This window comes from Geotrypetes seraphini, chromosome 3 (assembly GCF_902459505.1).
Source record: "Geotrypetes seraphini chromosome 3, aGeoSer1.1, whole genome shotgun sequence".
Lineage (NCBI taxonomy): Eukaryota > Metazoa > Chordata > Amphibia > Gymnophiona > Dermophiidae > Geotrypetes > Geotrypetes seraphini.
The window spans coordinates 349551028-349575259 of record NC_047086.1 but is presented as its reverse complement, the minus strand read 5'-3'; the positions used below and the strand labels follow the sequence as shown (position 1 = coordinate 349575259).

The 24232-nt window shown below is 42.7% G+C and overlaps 1 protein-coding gene across 2 annotated transcripts in view; it reads left to right on the top strand.

Moving 5' to 3' along the window:
- The window catches only part of ANGEL2 (angel homolog 2), an 85530-nt gene that overhangs the window by 4410 nt on the left and 56888 nt on the right, over positions 1 to 24232 (top strand). For both annotated transcript variants that reach the window (XR_004538794.1, XM_033937888.1), the window contains exons 3-4: positions 971 to 1221; positions 18164 to 18233. Coding sequence is in view for 1 of the 2 variants with exons in the window: in XM_033937888.1 (XP_033793779.1) it covers positions 971 to 1221; positions 18164 to 18233 (321 nt within the window). In the remaining variant the exon portion in view is untranslated. The remainder of the gene's footprint in view (positions 1 to 970; positions 1222 to 18163; positions 18234 to 24232) is intronic.

Genomic DNA, 24232 nt, shown 5'->3' with positions numbered 1-24232 from the left:
AAAGTCCTCAACTTGTACACTATTTTCCGAACCATGTAATGGCTAATGTCAAATTCTTTTGAGATCTTTTTTAATCCCTTACCAAATTTATAAGCTGCTACATTCTTCTTTCTGAAGGCCTCAGACAGCTCTTTTGATCTCACAATGGTATTCACTCTCACCACAACAGTCATGAGCACACCAAACTAAATCTGAGGCTTAAGTAGGGCAAACCTCCTTCAAAATGCTGAGTAACAATGTTCTAATCATGTGCACCTGATGTGATATACCTGTGTGTGATTTGAGCCACTTTAAGTGGGAGGATATGTGGGGTGTCCTAATTTATTCCTCAGTTAGAATACACATTTTTGTGGAGTTTCCCCTGTACCCCTTCTTCCCATGTATTTCTGTATTGGGCTGTTGCCTGCTTTGGTACAAACTGAAGGGAGCAGCAGAGCCCTCTAGTGAAAGGGGAGGATTTCAAAAGCTGGAGTGGATTCCTTCTACATGGCTCACGAGCATGGAGATATTACCCATCTGTCCAGAATGACACACCTATCAACTAGAAAAGTTATTAGCAAAGTAAGAACCTAATCTCTTTTTTGTGATCAGATTCCAAGACGTGTGCTTCCTTCAGGTCAACATATAGAGTACCGGCTGAAAAACATGGGATTGTGCAGTTTTATATTTACACTGAGAGAAGGGAAATATGAAGAGGGGGTTGAAATATCATAGTATAATAGGCTTCCTTATTAAAAACAAAATAAGTTGAAAATTTCACAAAGTACAATTAAAATGTGTCATCTTTTACTTGAAATCGTGCTTGTACATTTGCTCTTTAATCTTGAATAGACTGGAATATGAACATTTATACTGGATGTTTCCTGAGACAAATGAAGCTTTAACCTTGAATGCACTGATGATCACTGGGAAAATAGCAAGTTATAAATTTTTAAAATAAATATAACTAAATTCTTTATTTTGTTTCCAGGTATTGTAAAAAGACACTGGGAAGATTTCTGTCAGCATCACAGAGAAACTGATCTGCAAACAAGATACATTAATTCTGAACATCTGATGCATAACGAACAGTTTGACTTTTCAGTCATGTCCTACAATATTCTTTCCCAGGATCTTTTAGAAGATAATTCTCATCTCTATAATCACTGCAGGAAACCAGTATTAATCTGGAGATACAGGTTTCCTAACATTCTCAGAGAACTCAAAGAACTGGATGCAGATGTGAGTATTCTATATTCTTTTTGTACAGTAACACATTTATTTATTTAAAACAATGCACTGAAACCAGTACTCAATCAAGGTTGTGCATTACATGATATTTTGATTTTATTTATAATCGGTATAAAGAACCCATATAACATGTTGCTACAGATGAAACCATTACCCATCATTTAGCCTCCCTCCATTAATTTTATTAGTTTGCCTCCAGAGATCCTTGAACCCATCCACTTTGCATCAGCCCTCATCTCAAAAACAGCAACTGCAAATCTAAAGCTTGAGGAAATTAAAAAAAAGCCTTTACCTTCTTTCTAAATATCAAAATTTTTCTCATATCTGATTGATATAGGCAGGTAATGCCATAAAAGGGGTTAAAAATGAGATTGCACTTCTGTATTATTAAAAAATGATCATTGGTTACCAGTTACTCTTAGGCTTGCTCTTAACCCATTTTGCTCAAATTTTGTATTTTCATCCTGGATTTCTAAAACAGTTTTGGAATACTGAGCAAAAACAGGTTAAGATTCTAAGCCTGATCTATACAATTTTCCATGTTTACTAAAATGTCATTCTTCACCTAAGGCACTTAGGTCCACAAAATCAAACTCTTTGGTAATACTGAAGACACAAACAAGGTGGATCACTTGTTTCTGGTAGACTAGGTAGTTGGTAATGAATTGTTTATTGCACAAAATTAAGAACATAAGCAGTGCCTCCGCCGGGTCAGACCACAGGTCCATCCTGCCCAGCAGTCCGCTCCCGCGGCGGCCCAAACAGGTCACGGCCTGTCTGAATCCCCAGAAGGGGTCCCCTTGCCACCCTGGTTTCCCATTTAAGTCCTAGCTTCCCATCGAAGTCCTAACCCTCCGGTCTTGCACATACACAACCTGGTTGGGTTTCTATACTTATACTTCATCCCACATCTCTGGAATAAACTCCCCCCCAACTTAGGCAACAGAACTCTTTATTGACATTCCGTAAAATGGTAAAGACCCTCCTCTTCAACTAAAGATCTCCCTCAGTCTACACCTCCCCTTAAACCCCACCTCTCTCTTCTCTCCCCTATTTAACTTCTCCCTAAATTTCTGTATAGTCCTCTCTTAATCTGTACTCTGATAAATTGTCTGTACTCTGAAAAATTGTTTGTACTCTGATAAATACTGCACAATCTTGTATGTCCAAGCATCTAAACCTATTGTACATCTTATTTGTCTAATTACTTCTACTGTGTATGTTTACTTGTAGACTGTTCTGAGCTACTGGGAGAACGGGATATAAATCTAAATAAATAAATACCTGGTTAGCTTTCTCAGTATCCCACGATCCCTTTATCCCTCAGGAATCCGTCCAATCCCTGTTTGAATCCTTGTACCGTACTCTGCCTAATCACTTCCTCCGGTAGCGCATTCCAAGTGTCCACGACCCTTTGGGTGAAAAAAAACTTCCTTGCATTTGTTTTGAACCTATCTCCCTTCAGTTTCTCCGAATGCCCCCTTGTACCTGTTGTCCCCTTCAGTCTGAAGAATCTGTCCCTATCCACCCTCTCCATGCCCCTCATGGTCTTGAAGGTCTCTATTATATCTCCCCTGAGCCTCCTTTTTTCCAGAGAGAAGAGCCCCAGCCTATCCAACCTCTCGGCGTATGGGCAGTGTTCCAGCCCTCTTACCAGTTTGGTTGCTCTCCTTTGGACTCTCTCAAGTACCGCCATGTCCTTCTTGAGGTACGGCGACCAATATTGAACGCAGTATTCCAGATGTGGACGCACCATCGCTCGATACAATGGCATGATGACTTCCCGCGTCCTGGTTGTTATGCCCCTCTTTATGATGCCCAGCATCCTGTTGGCTTTTTTTGAGGCTGCTGCGCACTGTGCAGATGGCTTCAGTGATACATCCACCAGCACAACCAAGTCCCTCTCAAGACCGCTGTCTCCCAACAATGCCCCCCCAATTTGTAGTTGAACAACGGATTCTTTTTCCCTATATGCATGACCTTACATTTTTCCACGTTAAAACGCATTTGCCATTTGTTTGCCCAGTCTTCCAGCTTGTTCAGGTCCCTTTGCAGGTCCTCACACTCCTCCCTGGACCTAACTCTGCCGCACAGTTTGGTATCGTCTGCAAATTTTATAACCTCGCACTTTGCCTCCTTTTCTAGGTCATTGATGAATATGTTGAAGAGTAACGGCCCCAGCACCGATCCCTGTGGCACACCGCTCGTGACTCCCCGCCAGTCAGAATATTGGCCCTTTGCTCCGACCCTCTGCAGTCTACCCGACAACCAGTGCTTGATCCATCTGTGCACATCCCCTCCCACCCCGTGGTTCCACAGCTTCCTAAGCAGCCTTTCATGTGGCACCTTGTCGAAAGCCTTTTGAAAATCGAGGTAAATGATGTCTATGGGTTCCCCATTGTCCACCCGACTGCTTATTCCCTCAAAGAAGTACAGAAGGTTTGTTAGGCATGACCTTCCCTTACAGAATCCTTGCTGGCTTGTTCTCAGTAGGCCATTTCTCTCGATGTGCTCGCAAATGCCGTCCTTGATCATAGCTTCCACCATTTTCCCTATTATTAAAGTCAGGCTCACCGGCCTGTAGTTCCCGGGGTCACCCCTCGATCCCTTCTTGAAGATGGGTGTGACATTTGCCAATTTCCAGTCCTCTGGTACCTCTCCAGTTTTCAAGGATAGGTTGCAAACATGTTGGATTGTGCCTGCTATTTCTTGTCTTAGTTCCTTCAGAACCCTTGGGTGGATCCCGTCTGGGCCCGGTGATTTGCCGCATTTTAACCTGTCTATCTGTTTGAGGACATCCTCCTTACTTACCTCTATGTGCTCCAATTTTTCAGCCTGTTCCCCACTCATGAGCTCCTCTGAGTCCGGTATATTAGATGTGTCTTCTCTCGTGAAAACCGACGAGAAGAACGTGTTCAACCTCTCAGCTACCTCTTTATCCTCCTTAATCACTCCCTTCCTATCCCCATCGTCCAACGGCCCCACCTCCTCTCTCGCTGGTCGCTTCCCCTTAACGTAACTGAAGAATGCCTTGAAGTTTTTCGCCTCCCTGGCCAGCCCCTCTTCGTATTTCCCTTTTGCTTTTCTAACCTCTCGGTGGCATTCCTTTTGGCATTTCCTGTGCGCCTGGTGATTTTCCTCCGTTGGGTCCTTTTTCCATCTCCGGAAGGATATTTTTTTGTCATTTATTACAAATATGAAACTAGTGCTCCACCTTGTGTCTTCGGAACTTCAATTTTGTTTTTGGAACACTGTTCCTCTTCTTTTGGTTTTGTCTTTGGTAATACCATCATTTAGATAAATACCATATTTTTCACACCCTAGATTTAGAGGAGGAAAACAAGAAAAAAACCATTCCCCCCACACTCCTTGACAGGCTCTGCACCCTGTCCCCATGCCCTGCCCTCTTCCCTGTACCCCCTCTGGTGGTCTAGTGGTAGGCCAGGATATGGTACCGAGCAGGTCTAAGGCAGGCAGTCTCAGCCCCCAGCCCCCCTGGCACCTTTAAATTGTGCTGGTCCAGCGGTTTATCGGCAGGAGCAAGCTTTCCGCGCTCCTGCCCCTCCCTTGCTGGAAGGCTGCCTCCTGATTCCTCATGTCAGAGCCAGCGGTGTACAAGGCAGGAGTGAGATTTTCGAGCTCCTGCCTGGGTCCACACCGCTTCCTGAATGGCTGCCGACATGTCTCCCTCTCTCTCTCTCTCATTCCCTCCCCTGCTGCAAAGGGAGATGGGGAAAGAAAGAGAGATCCAGGGTGCATCTCTCCCACCCCCTCTACTGCCACATACAGCATTTCTCCCTCACTCATGTGCAGCATTTTTCACCACTGCCCACCAGCCCCATGCCAATTTCTCCTATCACCCCTCTCCAATACCATGCCACATCTCTCCCTCCATCACTATGTCCAACATGGGGTCTGTACTGGGATCGGTGCTATTTAACATTTATAAATGATCTGAAAATTAGAACGATTGAATTTGCAGATGACACTAAACTGTTCAAAGTTGTTAAAACGCATGCGGATTGTGAAAAATTGCAGGTGGAAGACTGGGTGTCCAAATGGCAGATTAAATTTAATGCGGACAAATGCAAAGTGATGCATATTGGGAAGAATAACCTGAATCACAGTTACTGGATGCTAGGGTCCACCTGGGATTAGCGTCCCAGAAAAAGATCTGGGTGTCATTGTAGACAATATGATGAAATCTCTGCCCAATGTGCGGCAGCGACCAAAAAAGCAAATAGGATGCTAGGAATTATTAAAAAAAGGGATGGTTAACAAGACTAAGAATGTTATAATGCCCCTGTATCGCTGCATGGTGCGACCTCATCTGGAGTATTGCATTCAACTCTGGTCTCCTTATCTCAAGAAAGATATAGTGGCACTAGAAGAAGTTCAAAGAAGAGCGAACAAGATGGTAAAGGGGATGGAACTCCTCTCGTATGAGGAAAGACTAAAACGGTTAGGGCTGAGGGGAGGGGAGATATAATTTAAGTCTACAAAATCCTGAGTGGAGTAGAAAGGGTACAAGTGGATCGATTTTTCACTCTGTCAAAAATTACACAGATTAGAGGACACTCAATGAAGTTACAGGGAAATACTTTTAAAACCAATTGGAGGAAAAAATTTTTTCACTCAGAGAATAGTTAAGCTCTGCAACGCGTTGCCAGAGGATGTGGTAAGAGCGGATAAGAGGGAAAAGGGTGGGTATTATTTTTATTTATCTCATAATGCATATGAATAGGTTAATTGTCTCAATGTATTTGTATGAAATTCTGTTATGGGAGGGGAGGGGATGGGAGGGTTTCTATTTAATAATAATTGTTTAGATATCAGGTGTAATACATAATATTCAAGATATTATAGAATATAATTATGTAATGAAATGTTATATTTAATGTGTTATATGAGAGTTAATCAAGTGTGTATTTATAAGTTTAAATGATTTTATCTAATACACTTGTTGTATATGCAAAAATGAATAAAGAATTTAAAACGGATAGCGTAGCTGGTTTTAAGAAGGGTTTAGACAAGTTCCTGGAGGAAAAGTCCATAGTCCGTTATTGAGAAAGACACGGGGGAAGCCACTGCTTGCCCTAGATCGGTAGCATGGAATATTGCTACATCTTGGGTTTTGGCCAGGTAGTGGTGACCTGGATTGGCCACCGTGGGAACGGCCTACTGGGCTTGATGGACCATTGGTCTGACCCAATGAGGCTATTCTTATGTTCTAACATTCCTCCCCCTTGCATCCCCTTCAATTTGTTCCTCTGGTCCCTCTCCACCACCATATTCAACATTTCTCCCTCTCATCCTTCTATTTCCCATGCTTCTCTACCTAACTCCTCTCTCTCTCTCTCCATGCTTAATTTTCCTTTCCCCATGTGCACCATCTCTCACTCATGCCCAACAATTCTTCCTTTCTATTCCCTCCTCCTATGTCCCAGGTTATTGCCCCATTCCTCTCTCCATTCTGTGTCCCAGGTTCATGCCCCCCTTTATTTCTATGTCGAGTTCGTGCCCTCTGTCCCTCACTGCCTTCCAGCCTTTGTCCTGAAATTAAGTTGCACCACTTGAAATCCCTGCCTGCCCTGCACCCCCTCCTCCCTCCCTCCCCCAAAGCCAACCCGTCCACAGAAGCTGCCGGGAATTCCTGCTTGCCCTATACACCCCCACCTCCCTCCATCTCTCCCCTGAAGCCAACCCATCCACAGAAGCCACTGGAAATCTCTGCTTGATTGCCTGTCTGTCTGCCCACCTTCCGCACAACCCCTCATCCCCCACGCCGTCCCTTTTACTTTGTCAGAGCCTGACTCGCTCCATCCTCTTCCAGCAGTACCTCCATTCAGGGATGGCACGTGCAACCATTTACACGCTGCACGTGGCTGGCTCACAATCCTTCCCTCTGACATCAATTCTGACATTGGAGAGAAGGTTATGGGTCAGCTACGCAGCATGTGAGTCGCTGCCTACTTTCCTGCATGGAGTTGCTGCTGGAAGAGGATGGAGCGAGTCCGGCTCCGATAAAGTAACAAGAACAGCTTCGTAAGTAAGGTTGGGGGTGGGGTGCTGCGGGCGTTCAGACAGGGAGAGAGGGATCCCTGGCCGTGGCTTCAACAGCTGGCGGGCAGGGAGGGATCCCCAGCAGTGGCGGCCTGCGTACCCACAAGGGTACGCATACCGCATGTTCAAAAACAATGTTCTAAGTACCCAGATGTTTGGGAGTGGTTGTAGGGGAGGAGGAGGCCACTATATCCTTTCTAGGATGTTTTTCTTTTTACTCCAGTTTGTCTCGGAGTCTTTGGACTGCAGGTTTCATGTACATGTATAAAGTTAAAGAGCTGTGCGTTCCAACATCAGTGCGCACTACCACAATTGTAGACCTGTTACTGCTCTGCATTCTATGCAGGTCATGTTCATGTCTTTCGGTTTCCTTTTTAATTTGTAGTCAATAAAAATGGATATGCTTGGCCGCAAATTAGTGCATGCAAGTTTTATAGCATCACATAATATCATTGGGTATTGTTTCAGCACTGAAATCGAGCCATACCTTTGTCATAAGTCCTTTGGTTTTATAGCAATTTTCATTCAGTGCGTTACTGTTCTACCTTTTACACTTCTCTGCAGTATGCTGGATTCGTGGCTAAAATGGGTTACATGTTGTGACCTACTGCTAGGTCACTTCCTATTTATATCTCTACCTTACAGTATATTCGTTCCTGCTAATGTAGTACATTCACGTTTTTGTAAGATTTATTTCTGCTTTTCAATGTTCTCTATTCCTCAAGAGAAGACTCAGAGCCCCTCCATGGTGGCATCAAAAGCCTGTAATCTTGATCCACCTTCAGAATTCTTTTGACTGGCCTGGAAGTCATTTAAAAAAAAGGAATGATCTTGTGTGTTTTCCTGTTGCAACCATTTCTTAATTGTCTCGCGCAGTTATTTTATTTCTTGCGTTGACCTAGAGAAGAAGAGATTGGGACTGCTGCAGAGGAGCAGGGTGAATGATCTGTTGACTTCTTTCTACCTTTATGCTTTTATATTTCAGTGGGAAATATCGTAGGTGCTTTTCGGCCTGCTTATAGTTCTTTCAATGAGGGTGGGTGTGGTAAATGTTCTTGCACGTTTCTCTGATTTCTATTTCTAAAATTCACTCTGAAAATCCTTTTCTAAGTCTATGTTGCTTTCTGGCTGGGCCTCTGATATTACGTTTCTGTATAGACCACATGACGCCCACAGTCCCTGTTCCTCCATTCGCCTCAGTGCTTCAGCGGCCTCTGGCATCTCAGTGGTCTCAAGCTTTCGACCCCGTATCTGAGAAGATCAGGGTCTCTTCACCACTTAAAAAAAAAAAAAAATTCTTCAGTGGTGGATGCATCTGGTTACTCTCTATTGCGTACTTCTCTATGCAACATTGAGGTTTTCTCCTACTAGTTGCCCATTTCCTTTCATGTTTTATCCTCCCTTCAGTTGATGCCTCTGGCTCAGTAGTGATTTCTTCGATCTGTACTCTTTACCCATGTTCCCTATTCTATATTAAAATAAGAAGGTACAGGAATTCATTGACATGGGGCTCTTACTTTGATTTTTCTATTTCATATGGCACTTAAACTAAGGGCCACATCTATCATGGCTCGTTTCTCCCTTCTTTATTTTACTTGGAAAAAAAATTTATGTATTTGATTTCCAAGTTTCTTATGAGCCATTGTCGGAGGATAGTAGTTTTTAAAAGTTCAACTACATTCCTTCTAGCCATGCACTTTCAGGGGTTCAGGTCTTATTTTTAGTGGTGTTCTGTCCTTACTAAGCTCCTCCTCAGGAGATTTAAGAAAACAACAAATTTTGGTTTCTTCAAGGATATTAAATCCCTCCACACTTTCCTTATTTAATCTTTGAGGAGTTTTCATACATGCGGACATATTATTTTGCTAATATGCATCCTCTGGCTGTTTCTACTGATTTTCTCATTTTAAGGCTTATTACATACTTTTTCAGCCTTTGTGAGATGTAACAGATTAATAATAATACAAATATTTTTATCGAGAGGTTGTTTTTTCTGCACAGTAAGTCACTAGGTCATTTTAGTTTTTTTACGCTATGGTATTGGCTTTTCTAGGATAGTTTCTACTTTTTCTTCTCTAAAGCAATTCTTTTTAAGAAAATCATGCTTTTGGCTGATTACGAAATTCCTTTCCCTTTTTCACTCGTATCTACTCAGGGATAGGACTGATTTCAACTGTTCATTGGATCGGCTGCTCCATACAGGTGCATTTGCCAGTAGTCCTCTCTTATTTGGTTTTTAAATATTTTTCGTGTCTCCATCACCTATATTTATATTCAGCTGACTCTAGGAGGTTGTTTACTCTATTTTAACCTCCATGCATATAAGTTTTCTCGGAATCTTCTGTTTACCTCTAGTACAGCATGGAGTTCCTCTATTCTTTTTTTCCATTAGGTTCCTTCCCTTGCTTCTGCGCTCTCGTATCACACATTGGGTCTAGTTTTAGTAAGGCAACTCAAATTTTTCTGAGTTTTTTAGAACCCAACTCTCCCTTCATCCCTTTTATAAAAGCTAGGGAGTGTCGCATGTGAAAATATGCTGCCTGCTTGTCTAAGGATAAAGCACAGCTATTTACAGTAATGGGTGTTATCCTAGGACAGCAGGCAGATATTCTCACAACCCGCCCACTTCCCCTTGTTGGTTTCTTCACTTGGGCATGGAACTGATGACTTCACAAGCTGGCGTTGGGCAGAAAGGCACTTGCACATGTGCGGTGCAGGCGGTCTAAAAACTTGCTAAAACTTAAAGTGATACTACACTTTTCACTGTCCGTACCAGGATGACGTCACCCACATGTGAGAATATTCTGCCTGCTGTCCCAGGATAACACCCGTTACGGTATGTAACTGTGCTTTGCATGCCTCCCTAGTTCTAATATTTTTGCAAAGAATAAACAGGGCTGCGGAGTCAGAGTTGTGAAGTTGGAGTCAGTGAAAATGTGCCGACTACAGCTCTGACTCCTAATAGAGTTAAATTGAATGCATACGAATATTATAATGCTTACATTTCTTATTTCACACATAATAATTTGATTAACCCATTTGTTTCAGGATGTGTTTTACTTTTAGAATATATTTTGATATCAAGTTCTTTTTTATTTTTTCTACTTTATTATTTTCAATACTTACAATAAGTGTAACAGTAAATATAACATTTTATACTTAAATGTCACACTTAATATTCTTGTAATATCCATTTCAGAATTAATCACCCCTCCCCCCTAAACAATCACAATGCCCATACTTAAAATATCTATAATCATCCATATCAATTATTCAAAATTCATTAAACTAAACTAAACCTTAAGTTTGTATACCGCATCATCTCTACATTCGCAAAGCTCGACATGGTTAACAAGAGTTAGGGTAGAAAGGAACTCCAGAGAAGGGAAGGATGAAGAGGAAATTTAGAGGACTAGAATAATCAGAGAGAGGGAGGAAGAATTACATTTTTGAGAATAACCAGATTTTCAGATGTTTACAGAAGAGTTGGAAGGAGCTCAGGTTCCTAAGAGAGGAGGTAAGGTTGTTCCAGAGCTCAGTGATTCTAAAAGGGAGGGAGGAACCTAGTTTTCCTACAAGGGTGTTGTTTGATAGGAGTCTGCTGACTCCTTCGATGTCCTAGCAGAGGGGGGGGGGGGGACGTGAGCATGTCTGGTCAACTTGGCATCCTCTTTTCCCTTTGCTGGTTCTTTCTGCACCTCCCTGTATGTAGGGCAGCCAAAGGTGGTGCGGGTGCAGGGTCCCCTTCAAGACTTCCTGGCGCTCAAGGCGGTAATTCTGGTCCCCCCGGTCCAAAAGGTGCAGGGACGTGTTGCAGTTTTCTTGTTGGGGTCGATTAGTGGGAGTTCTTTACGGCGATCAGTCTCACAGGCGTATTCTCTCATATCCCAATATGGCTATCGCATCGCCGGTATTTGCACTGGACTCCGAATCGGTGCTTGGTTTGCTTGCCTCTCTTGGAGCAACGCTTTCGGTTTTGCCCCACGCCACCCAAGGCTTCACGTTCATTTTAAAACATGAGGGCAGTAGTTTTTGGCACTTCCGGGCGTTTTGCCTACTTTCTTCTTGTCTAGCTGCTTGATTTGGACGTCGTCTGATCGGGCCATTTGCCTGCCTTGATAAGGGGTGGTTTCTTTACTCGGTTCTTTAGACTTCGAATTTGTGTGGCGCTCTTTTCTCTTGTACTACTTACAGGTATATCGGGAAGCTGTTTTTTATTCATATGAGAGAGAACTGTGTTCTTACCTGAGGCTAGGGCGAGGTGTCTCAGTCTCAGGTTTGCGTTCTTCTTCGGTCACCATGATCAAGAGTATGAGATTCTGTACTGGTTCAAGGTTCCATGTTGCTGACTCCCCTGGGAACTTCGGCTTGCTTTCCCATGCTAACGCTTCAGCAGTCGCTTTTGTTCCGGTGGTTCCCGGTATCTCAGGGCTCCAATTATTTGGTAGGCTCCTCAAGCATAGCTCTGTAGGATTTGGTGGCTCACCGAGATTTCTCTTTTCAAAGGCATGCCTCGGTCTTTGCTGGACTAGCTTATGGTCACCACACATCCCGGGCTGTCGGGTTGGGGGGCTGGATACCTTCCATCCTCAGCTCCAGGAGTCTGGTATTAATAGGCGACTCAGTACTTGTTCGCTCTTCTACTCTGGAGCATGGTCAGGCTACCTTTCTGGAGCTTCAGACCATTCTTCCGGAATGACACTGTAGGTCTTTTCAGTCAGTATTATGATGGGGGTGTTTCTCTACAGCCTGGGCAGTAGGTGCTGTACTCAGTTGGCGGGTAATGTTGTGGTTCTACTTCGATGGGTAGATCCTCATCTTCCTCTTCTGTTGGCAGTTCATTTTATGAGTCAGGAAAAGAATGTGGATAGACTTTCTCTCCGTGCCATCTGAGCATGGGCCATTTTGTGTATGTTAATATGTGCAGCGCTGTGTACGCTCTAGAAGGTTTATAGGTGAGTAATAATAATAATAATTTATTTTCTTATATACCGCCAAAGCCATGGTAGTTCGAGGCGGTTTACAACAGGAGACGCTGGACAGTCAGCGATAAGTTGCAAAATAGAATCAATGAATACAAGTACACTGGAAGCAAGTACAAATAAGAGGTGCTGGACAGTCAGCAGTGAAATCTTGGATATGGGGAATTTTGGCTCAGGCGTTCCAGCTCTTTTTATGGATGCGGGATCTCCTGGTCCTAGACCTCATGGCCTCGTCTCAAAATTCCAAGCTTCCTAGCTTCTTCAGCCTGCACAGGGACTGGGAGTCAGAGGGGGTAGCAGCGTGGGTAGCAGCGTGGCTTCTTTCTCGCCTCTCGTTTCTCCCTTTTTTCAGTGTTTTCCCCTGGCTGATCTTAGCTTGGATTTGCCATCTCGAGCTCGCTTTCCGGGCACAGTATTTGTAGAATCTCTGGCTTGGCTGCGCCATCCTTGAGATGCGGATCTGATGAGTCTTTCGACAGCCAGACTATGAAGTTTCCTAGTATCTCCGGATTTGCTCACCTAGGGTCCGCTCAATATGGATATTCGTACTACTTTGGTATTACGACCTAGCTTTTGGGTAGTCATGACTGACCTGTTATGCAAAGCAGGTTGTTTCTTCTCTTATCCAGGCGCTACAGACGTCTTAACCTGTGACTTCTGCTTCCTTTTGGAGGTTTTTCCTTTCTTGGATACTTCTCCATATTTGCACCCTTCCGGAGTTCCTTTTTGGCACAGGGGCATTGCCGGGGGCTTAGCGTTCAATTCCCTTCCGCTTCTAGTGCCGTTCTTAGTTTGTTACAAGAGCCAGGTATATTGCTCTTCGATTACTTCTCAGCTTCATGTAGTTCAGTTCCTAAATGGAGTACGGTATATTTGTACACCAATTAGAAAGTCCGGAGTGCTATTTTCAGGTGCTTCTTCGCAGTTACCGAAGGCTTCATGTCCTTCTTGTGCCATGGAACACGGGGTTTCTTGTGGCCATAGCTTCGGCTCTGCAGTTTTCCGGGTTGCAGGCCTTGTTCAGCGGGGATTCCTATTTCTGATTTCCAAAATCTGGGGTATCAGTTCGGACGGTACCACAATTATTTCTCAGGAGGTGTCATCCTTTCTTTTATGACACGCTCACTTTGCCTTCCTTCTTCCTGGGAGGAGAAATGGGGAGACGTGCTTTTCTTCACTGACTTTTTTGAAAGTACGTAGCGTTCTCTGCGAGCAAGGTTTCTAATGACTTTTAGTTGTTGAGATCACCTTTTTGTATTCTTCAAAGGACGCCTCAAACATATGGCGGCGTCCAAAGCCTCCATCGCTCGATGGGTCCAGGAGGACGTTCTTTATGCTTGCTTGCTGGCAGGGAAGCAGTTGGTGAAAGACATTCATGACCATTCTGCCGGAGCGATGGCTGCTTCTTGGGCTCGGCCCAGGGGTTTTTCCTTGGAGGAGATTTGTCTCGCATCTACTTGGTCTTACGAGAGTGCTTTCTCTCCGCATTTATGCTTGGATGTGGGGGCGCTTGCGGTAGGGGCGTTTTGTGCTTCGGTTGTTGCGGAGGCGGCGTTTGCTTCCCACCCAGATCGAGGATTGCTTTGCTACATCCCATTGGTATCTGGATTCATCTGCTGCTGTTGCTAGTGAAGGAAAAATTATGTTCTTACCTGTTAATTTTCTTTCCCTTAGACGCAGCAGATGAATCCAGAGCCCCACCCTTTCTGGATATTGTCTCGGTTTTTTCTTTTGCAAGTTTCGCAGTTTGTTATTGTGGCAGGTTGTTTTCTGTATTATTGCATTTTGAGATTTGTTATGGGAAAGAAGTTTTTTACATGCTATGCCTATTGCTGGTTCCGGATGCTTTTGGCAAGGAGCTATACTGAGTAATCAGGAGGAGTGCCAGCCAATAGGACCACCTGTTAATCAGTTTCTCTATCTCCGCCTGCTGGTAGATGTGGGCTATCCCATTGGTCTCTGGATTCATCTGCTGCGTCTAAGGGAAAGAAAATTAACAGGTAAGAACATAATTTTTCCATTTTACTCCACTCAGTATTTTATACACATCTATCGTGTTTATGTTTATTCTGGAATTTACTATACTACATTTTCTAGGATTAGATCAATGCAATTTACAATACTACAAATAAAATCGGAAGAGGAAAAGAATTCCAACTGAGATAGGAAAGACAAACAGCGTCAGAGCATTTAGCACTTCAGGCCATTCTAGAAACCTCCACTGCGGCTGTAGTTCAGGTTCCTCTTTCCCAAATACATCACTTTGCACTTGATCACATTAATTGTCATCTGCTATTTTTATGCCCAGTCTTCCAGTCCTGCAAGGTCCTTTGAAAAATTTTCACAAACCTTTTTTTTTTTTTTTTTTTTAATTGTTTATTCATTTTTAAAAACTTACAATAAGTGTAACAGCATATATAACATTTTAGGCTCAGACACAACACTTAATATTCTGTTAAAATCCATATCAGAATTTAACCCCCCCTCCCCCCTAATCAATAACAATCTTTAAATTCAAGAAAACATACAATAATCCCCATTTCTATATACCTTACTTTAATAATCAAACCAAAATACCCTTCCCCCCTCCCCCCCTTGGACATACATATTTAAGGGGAAAAATAATATTCAATCATTACAATATTTTGTTAATGGCTCCCAAATTTCCTGAAATTTTTTAAAATTCCCCTGCTTTGTTGCTATTGTCCTTTCCATTTTATAAATGTGACATAAAAGAGTTACACCAGAAACTGTAATTCAGTCTCTCCCAGTTTTTCCAGTTATTCGTAATCTGTTGAATGGCAACCCCAGTCATAATAAGTAAAAGCCTGTTATTATTAGATGATATTTGGCTCTTAGCCTTCATTGACATGCCAAATAGTACAGTATTATACAATAATGCCACCGGATTTTCCAACAAATAATTTATTTGACCGCATATTGATTTCCAAAAAGCAAGAATCAGTGGACAGTAGAATAACAAATGATCTAAAGTCCCAGCTGGATTTTTAAATAAGAAACCGAAAACAGGTCTTGGAGACATTTGGAGCATTGAGATTAAGCATCAAATTACTGCGTCTCAATGGCCACGAATTTGGTCTTGGAGGATGAGGTGTTAAGTATCTGCATCTATGAGACAAACTTGGTTTTTTCTGTTACATAGAGCATTATGGACCCTGGTTCGTTTACAAAAGTTAAATAGCTCTAAGTCAAATAGATGCTAGCGTTGTAATCTCAATTTTTCACAATCCTTTTGCAATTTAACAACTTTGAAAAACTTTCTGTCTTCAGCAAATATAATTATCTCGCTAGCTATTCCCATCTCTAAATAATTGATAAATATGTTAAAAGGCACAAACCTGTGGGGAACCCCACTATCTACCTTTCTCTATTGAGAATATTAACCATTTAACCCTACTCTGGTTTGTTTGTTTTTTTAAATCTTTTAACCAGTTCTTAATCCATGTCTTTCTAATTTCCTCAGAAGCCTTTTATAAGGTACATTGTCAAATGTGTTTTGAAAATCCAGATACAAAAAAATCGTCAGGCACCCCTTCGAAGAAATGTAGTAGAATGTTGAGGCAAGATTTTCTTTGAACATAAGAATTACCGCTTCTGGGTCAGACCAGTTGTCCATCGTGCCCAGCAGTCTGCTCACGCGGCGGCTCTCTGGTCAAAGACCAGCACCCTAACTTAGACTAGCCCTACCTGCATACATTCTGGTTCATCAGGAACTTGTCTAACTTTGTCTTGAATCCCTGGAGGGTGTTCTCCCCTATGAGAGACTCCAGAAGAGTGTTCCAGCTTTCCACCATTCTCTGGGTGAAGAAGAACTTCCTTATGTTCGTACGGAATCTATCCCCTTTCAATTTTAGAGAGTGCCCTCTTGTTCTCCCTACCTTGGAGAAAGTGAACAACCTATCCTTATCTACCAAGTCTATTCCCTTCAGTACCTTGAATGTTTCAATCATGTCTCCTCTCAATCTCCTCTGTTCAAGGGAGAAGAGGCCTAGTTTCTCTAATCTTTCGCTATACAGCAACTCCTCCAGCCCCTTAACTAACTTAGTTGCTCTTCTCTGGACCCTTTCGAGAAGTACCGTGTCCTTCTTCATGTACGGCGACCAGTGCTCGACGCAGTACTCCAGGTGAGGGTGCACCATGGCCCGGTACAGCGGCATGATAACCTTCTCCAATCTGTTTGTGATCCCCTTTATCATTCCTAGCATTCTGTTTGCCCTTTTCGCCGCCGCCATACATTGCGTAGACGGCTTCATCGATTTGTTGATCAGAACTCCCAAGTCTTTTTCTTGGGAGGTCTCTCCAAATACCGCCCCGGACATCCTGTATTCGTGCATGAGATTTTTGTTACCTACATACATCACTTTACACTTATCCACGTTGAACCTCATCTGCCATGTTGATGTCCATTTTCGAGCCTGATTAAATCCATGCTGGCTTTGTCTCATTAATCCATACTTATGTATGAGTACCTGATTGTAAATCGCTTAGATAATCTTGATAAGCAATATATAAATACCTAATTAATAAATAAATGCTCTAATTTTGCTATTTTACCATTTTCTCTGGCACAACTTCAGATTCACTGGTCTATAATTTCCCAGATCACATTTATTTATTTAAAATTTATTATATACTGCACCTCTATAACTCTGAGAGGATTACACCATACATACATAGAACCATTTTTTTAAACTGGCATTACATTGGCCACTCTCCAATCTTCAATACCATGCTGGATTTTAAAGATAAATTCCAAATCACTAACAATAGCATTGAAAAATGAACTTGCAGAGCTATCGGTATTCTATGTATACCATCCAGTCCAGGTGATTTGCTACTCTCCAGTTTGTCAGATTGCTCCATTACATCTTCCAGTTTTACAGAGATGTGTTTGTTTCTCTGACTTATCATTAAATATCATTTCTAACATCTTCCTCAGTGAAGACTGAAGCAAAGAATTAACTTAAATCTCTCTGCTATGGCCTTGTTTTCCACAAGTGCCCCTTTTGCCCATCAGTCATCTAGTGGTCCAACTGATTCATAAGGGTCTTCCAAAACAAGCCAGAAGATATGGAAGCCACTAATGAGCAAAATATTGAATGACCAGGAGGGACGCTGTGGTTGTAAAGTATTTTATACCTAAAGCAAAGCTGAAATAAATTGTTGCCTAGTTGTTCTGGCCTCTAAAACTTGTCATCTTGCACCTACTGGTAGGTAAAGGAGGTTGGCTCACACCTGGAGAAGAGCAGCAGTACCCTAGGCCTATAAAAGTAACAGCTAGCATGGCTGGAAAGAACATTAGCTGCAGGGATGGGGAAAGAACTGCAGTGGCCACAAGTGGAAGGAGAGTGCAAGAAGCAGTCGTGATTGTTGGTTTTAGAAGCTTCAAGCTGCAGAAGAAAGAAATGAGTAAAGAAGATGGTTGGAGTGGAAGAAGGGGTGCAACAATACAAAAAAAAAAAAAAGCTAAACACTATACATAAGAGTAATAAGATAAATATTTTAGAAAAATTCCCACCTAGCTTCTAAGAATGTTAGTTGGTGCCTAATTTTCTTTTCATCCCTGCATTAAAGTATACATTATTAAAAATACAATCCATACCGAGGAGCACTACATCCCCTTGAAAACAAAGCAATCAGGACATAGACTCCAAGATATTTTTGCATTCGCCTCAACAAATTTCCTTGTCACATTTTCTAATTGTTCCCAGTTATAAAATCATTTTGCCTATTCTAGAACTATTTGTAAGGAGTGTTTGGATTCATTTTTGATTCTGTAATGTAGTGCTACCACTAGAGTTTTTGTTGCTTGTGAATATAAACTTAGCCATTCAGTTTTTTCTTATTTCACATGCTTTTGTTTTTAGATACTTTGCTTGCAAGAGGTACAAGAAGATCATTACAGAACTCAAATCAGACCTAGTTTGGAATCTCTCGGTAAGATACATGTTTACATCCTCACTTCTGTGGCGCTCCAAGAAGGGTTGGAAATAAACCAGATGTCTAAAATTTGGAACTAGGCTCAAGTGGAAGCGTGGTCACTGAGCTTGAGCAGAAAGGCTGCATAAGGAGGGAGATCATAGGGAAAGGAAAAGGGGGCAGAAATTGGCTGGGAAGAGAAGGTAAGATCAAAACCTGGCAAAAATAAAGATTAAGAAATATAAGAACAAGAAAAAGAAATTTAAAACAATATGAACATACAAAAAAAAAATCCCATAAAGAACTGTCCCCTCTCCAGCTTGTTAGTATTTGAGTGGTGCCTGTTTTTTTACAATTTTTCTTCTCTTAGATACAAAAATCCTGTCAAAGAGCTTTGCGTGATACTAATTTCAGGAGTTTGATCAGGAAAGCTGTGTCCACCTTTGTTAGAATTCCCATCTAGTTGTGATTATAGATGTCTTATCTATAGAACATCTTCAGATGGGCAGCCTAGGGGATCTGGCCAATTGGAATCTTAGGCTACTCCTAGTGCATCCCAGAATGCACTGGGAAATGGGCCTAACATTACGGTTGGCTCAGGTGGCTTAGGCCTCTCTGCAGTGCATCCCCACCATTCCATTTGCAAACTTGGTGCCTCGTAAACCGAGCTTGCCTCACTGTACGAGCCTCCCCCCTCACGATCCGGCTTCCCCCCTCTGCGAACCGACATCCTCCCCCCACTCGCATTGCCCCCCCTCCACCGCGATCCTACTTCCCCCCCCCTGAGCAGTCAATGACACTTCCTTTACCCAACTTGGCACCAATGCCAGTGCCCAAAGATCCTCCCTCTTCTGGCGCGGCCTGGGCTGGGCGGTGCATCGGAGATCCTCCTTCTTCTGGGCTGGGCTGGGCTGGGCTGGACTGGCTTTGAGCATTTGCGCATGCTCAAAGCCTTCTGGTCTCGCTCTCTCCGAGATTGAGAGCGAGACCAGAAGGCTTTGAGCATGCGCAAATGCTCAAAGCCAGTCCAGACCAGACCAGAAGAAGGAGGATCTCCGACGCACCGCCCAGCCCAGGCCGCGCCAGAAGAGGGAGGATCTTCGGGCACTGGCACTGGTGCCAAGTCGGGTAAAGGAAGTGTGATTGACTGCTCGTGGGGGGGTGGGGAGAAAGTAGGATCACAGTGGAGGGGGGGGCAATGCGAGTGGGGGGAGGATGCAGGTTCGCAGGGGGGTGGAAGCCGGATCGCGGGAAGAGGTTTGGAACAGCGTCGGATTCCTCAAGGGGGGGGAGAATGGAGCAGCGCCAGTAGCCTCGGGGGGAGGGGAGGAGGTGGAACCAATCAAAGCAGTTTCCCTTACTTCCTATGGGGAAACTTGCTTTGATATACGAGCAATTTGGTTTACGAGCATGCTTCTGGAACGAATTATGCTCGTATACCAAGGTTCTACTGTACAACCAAAAATTAGAATCCAGACTGGTTTTAGGCATACATATAGATGGACTGGTACCATTATACTCTAACATTGACTGGTTAAATGTTAAATCAGGAAGTGCTAGGGAAGTAAAATTCCTAAAAGTCCAACAAGAGGGGGAGCTATTTTAGATTTGGTCCTTGGTGGAATGCAAGGCATAGTACAAGAGGCAACTGTGTTGGGTACTCTGGGAAACAGTGAACGTAAGAATAGCCTTACTGGGCCAGACCAATGGTCCATCAAACCCAATAGCCTGTTCTCATGGTGGCCAAACCAGGTCACTAGTACCTGGCCAGAACCCAAAGAGTAACAACATTCCATGTTACCGTTCCATGTTCTTCTCAATAACAGACTATGGACTTTTCCTACAGGAAATTGTCCAAATCTTTCTTAAAACCAGCTAACATGATCAAATAATGTGATCTACTGTAGCAGCATTTAATTTTTGAAAGGCAACTATGATAAGATGAGGAAAATGGTTAAAAAGAAGCTAAATACATGATTAAATTAAATTGTCTCATCTTTGATATTTCTGGGCCATAGACGATAAAGTCTGGTATTCTCCTAGGTTCCAAATGCTGAAGTTGCTGTCCAAGCTCACTCCAGCCTCACTCCAGCCTATCCTGCCATCCCATTGTTTGCAGGATATCTACTGTAAAGTCTGGCTAGTAACATCCTCATGTTCCAAGTTAGTGGCGTTCCCATTGATGTCCACTCCAGCCCATCCTACACTGAATCATTTTGGGTCCTTTTACTAAGGCGGGCTAGCCATTTAAGCGTACACTAAATGCTAACGTGTCCATTATATCCTATGGATGCATTTGCACGCTAAATCAGCACGCTAAATCAGCTACCGCACCTTAGTAAATAGGTATAACTTATGGGCAGATTGGATGGACCGTTCAAGTCTTTATCTGCCATCATTTATTATGTTATATGTAAAAGGATCAGTTGCAAAGGTTAGGACTGTAAACTAGAGGTCTGCATGGGAACAGGGATCGCCCTAAGGTCAATGGGACTTCCACATGGACCCCTCCCAGGCCCACGGGACTCCCATGGGGACCCCTCCCAGGCCCACAGGGCTCCCATTCTGAGGCCTACCTAATTTTCAAGATGATACCGGTCCAGCGCCGCGGCAGGAATAGCCATTCTGAGCAATGAGCTCAGCATGTTGGCGCTCAGTGTGCCTATGTGCTGAGCTCACTGCATTGCTGCTGATTGGTCGGGCAGTGGCACATGCAAGGCTAGAGCATGAAATCAGCCTTTATGGAGTCCACCCTCCCCACCCATGCATTTACATAGTGTCCGCCCTCAACCCAGCTGTGGCCAATTGGAAACAAAGACACGTGATAGGGATCCACCTCCCCTACCTCCGCCTCCTCCCCTTTTGGAGAAAGGCTGAGAAAGTTTAATCAGGACTCCAGTGCGCAGGGAGTGCGTGAGGTGGGCTGGGAGAGGAAATTCTGTTATTCTTAGAATGCCTTCATTGTCAGCTTTTACGGATTTCCCTTTCATGCAATCAGGTATCGAGTTAACCTGTGAGGCTGGTGCAGTCAGATTGCAGAGATCTTTATTCGCCTTATGTGTATAATTGGGGGGGGGGGGGGCGGTAAATACTATGTCCGACACACTTCGAGTTTCTTGCATTTCTCAAAGTTATCCTTTGTGCAGTTGTGAGGCACTCGCACACATTGCGCAAACAAAACTATGTATTCACGGTGTAGAAATTATTTCAGAGGGCTAAGGCAGGGGGAAGAGGAGAACTGGATGGAAGAAGGGTTGATGGACAGCTGAGAATGGCATGCATGGTGATGCTGTAAAGGGAGACAGACTACAGGAAAGGAATTCCCTGTTAGAGTCTCTCGTTTAACTTTTTTTTTTTTTAATGACAGCAAAGAGCGATAGCGAAGAAAAGCTGGCCAGAAGTCCTTGATAAGACATTAGTAGCACACTGCATACTGATGGAGAGAGATGAATGAACGATGGAGTGGAGGGAGTGATGGTATGATAGACAGATTCAGGCTTCTTAGTCAACTTCTTTAAGAGCTTAAACAATATGGCCAAATAGTGTCAAGACAAGTTAAAGAGTAGCCTAATAGTGCAGAGACCTGAGATCCAAGGGAACTAGGTTTGATTCCCACTGCATCTCCTGGTGATTCTGGGAAAGTCACTTAACTCTCCACTGTCCCAAATACAAATAAGTACTAAGGGAACAGGTAACTTTTATGGGGGACGGCGGGGACAGACAGGGCCAGTGGGAATTCCTCGTGGGGACGGGCGGGGACGAAGGGGATTCCTCATGGGAACGGGCGGGGATGGAGGAGATTCTGATGGGGACGGTTGGGATTTCTGTCTCTACTGTAAACCAGACATGGATGTTATTTAAAAATACCATCATGGAAGCCCAGACCAGATGTATTCCACCTATTAATAAAGGTGGAAAGAAGAGGAAATGAGAGCTGGCATGGTTAAAAGGTGAAGTGAAAGAGGCTATTAGAGCCAAAAAGAACATCCTTTAAAGAATAGAAAAAGGATCCAAATGAAGAAAATGAGAACAAATTTATAGGCAATAAAGATTTGTTCTTCTAAGGTTAATTCCAAAAGTCAAATATAGACAACCTTAGATATAAATACAATTTATCCCGTTTAGGACTTCAGCGGTGCTAACTGTGAGAGAGTTTTTCATTCACAGATATACAAGCACAGAAGTCTTCATCGGTCACGATTTTTATGTATTTTTTCATATAAGTTTAAGTTATAGTACTTCATTCACTCAATAAATTTTTGAACAAAAGTACTCATCTCTTTTAAAGAAGCATAGCAGGGGCTCTTCACCAACATAGGCTATGTTTCGCCCAGGGGGCTTTATCAAGGTATTTCCCCTGACAAAAAGAAGAGAGAGTTACCATAAATAACTTCAGCCTTTATCATTCTATTTTATAAAACTAACTCATACAGACATACCTTCAAGCCTATATCAGTAGTCTAAAGCAGTTTAAAAATGCTCAAAAAATATTTTTCACACATACCTTTGTTATGCCAGTTCCATGAATACTGCCGAAAAAGTTTGTAGCAGAAACATGGCGGAGGCGTTCTTTTATCAGAAGTGTCAACGTAATGATCTCATACATACGTACCCTATCAGAATCGAAAGCAGGCATGGAGACAATTAAACTAATGTCATCCATTCCACTTCGGTATTCAGACCATTCGGTTTAACTGTATTAAGTGAAAAAATCATCTTTTGTTCCATAAAGTTTAAACGTTCAACATGGTTTCCACCCTCCCACCCTATCTCAATGCAATCAATTATTCTCCATTTTAGATCACTGATTTTATGCCTCATAGTCTGCCAATGTTGGACAAGCGGCGCTTCTACACTTCCGGTATTAATTTTAGACTTATGTTCCGTTAGTCTAACCATGATTTTCCTACTAGTTCTACCTATATATACCAGATGACATGGGCATTGTATTGCATAAATAACATGCATACTATTACATGAGGTATTTATCCTTGATTTAAAGATCCTCTTAGTGCCTGGATGGATCCATTCTGGGCCCCACAATCGCTTGTGAGCACCATTGGCATTGTCCACAAATTTCCTGGGTATATCTTTGTTCAGCATAAATAGCTTCATCTTTTTCCTCATTTTTGCAAAGCCAAAAATTCGCCAATAGTCCGTCCTCTCTTAAAAGAAGCTATCGGATATTGTTGAAAACATGAATGAAGTTTCAGCACTGACCAATGAGACTTTATACTTTGAAAGAACTCTCTCACAGTTAGCACCGCTGGGGAAAATAAGAACAGACATAAGCATTGATAAAGAAATCTAAGAAAGAATATGAAGAGAAACTTTCCAAAGAGGCAAAAACTCATAGGAACAATTTTTTAAGTACTTCTGAAGCAGAAAACCTGCGAGGGAATCTGTGGGACTATTAGATTATCAAGGAGTAAAAGGGGCACGCAGGGAGGATAATGCCATATCTTAGAGTCTGAATGAATTATTTGCTTCAGTCTTTGCAGAAGAAGATGTAAGAGATTTACCTGAATCAGAAATGGTTTTCAAGGGTGATGATGCGGGGGAACCAAAAGAAATCTTTCTGAATCTGGAAGATGTACTAAGCCAGATTAACAAGTTAAAAAGTGATAAATCACTTGTACTGAATGGTATTCATCCCAGGGTACTAAAAGAACTCAAACATAAAATTGCTGACCTGCTGTTAGTGATCTGTAACCTATCACTAAAATTGTCTGTAGTACTTGAAGATTGGAGGGTAACCAATGTTACACTGATTTTTTAAAAGGGTTACAGGGGAGATATGGGAAATTATAGACTGGTAAGCCTAACTTCAGTGCCGGGCAAAATGATGGAAACGATTATAAAAAATAAAAATTGTAGAACACGTAGGCAAACATGATTGAATGAGACATAGCATGGGTTCAGCCGAGGCAGATCTTGCCTCACCAATTTGCTTGACTTCTTTGAAGGCATGAATAAACATGGATAAAAGTGAGCCAGTTGATAAAGTGTATCTAGAT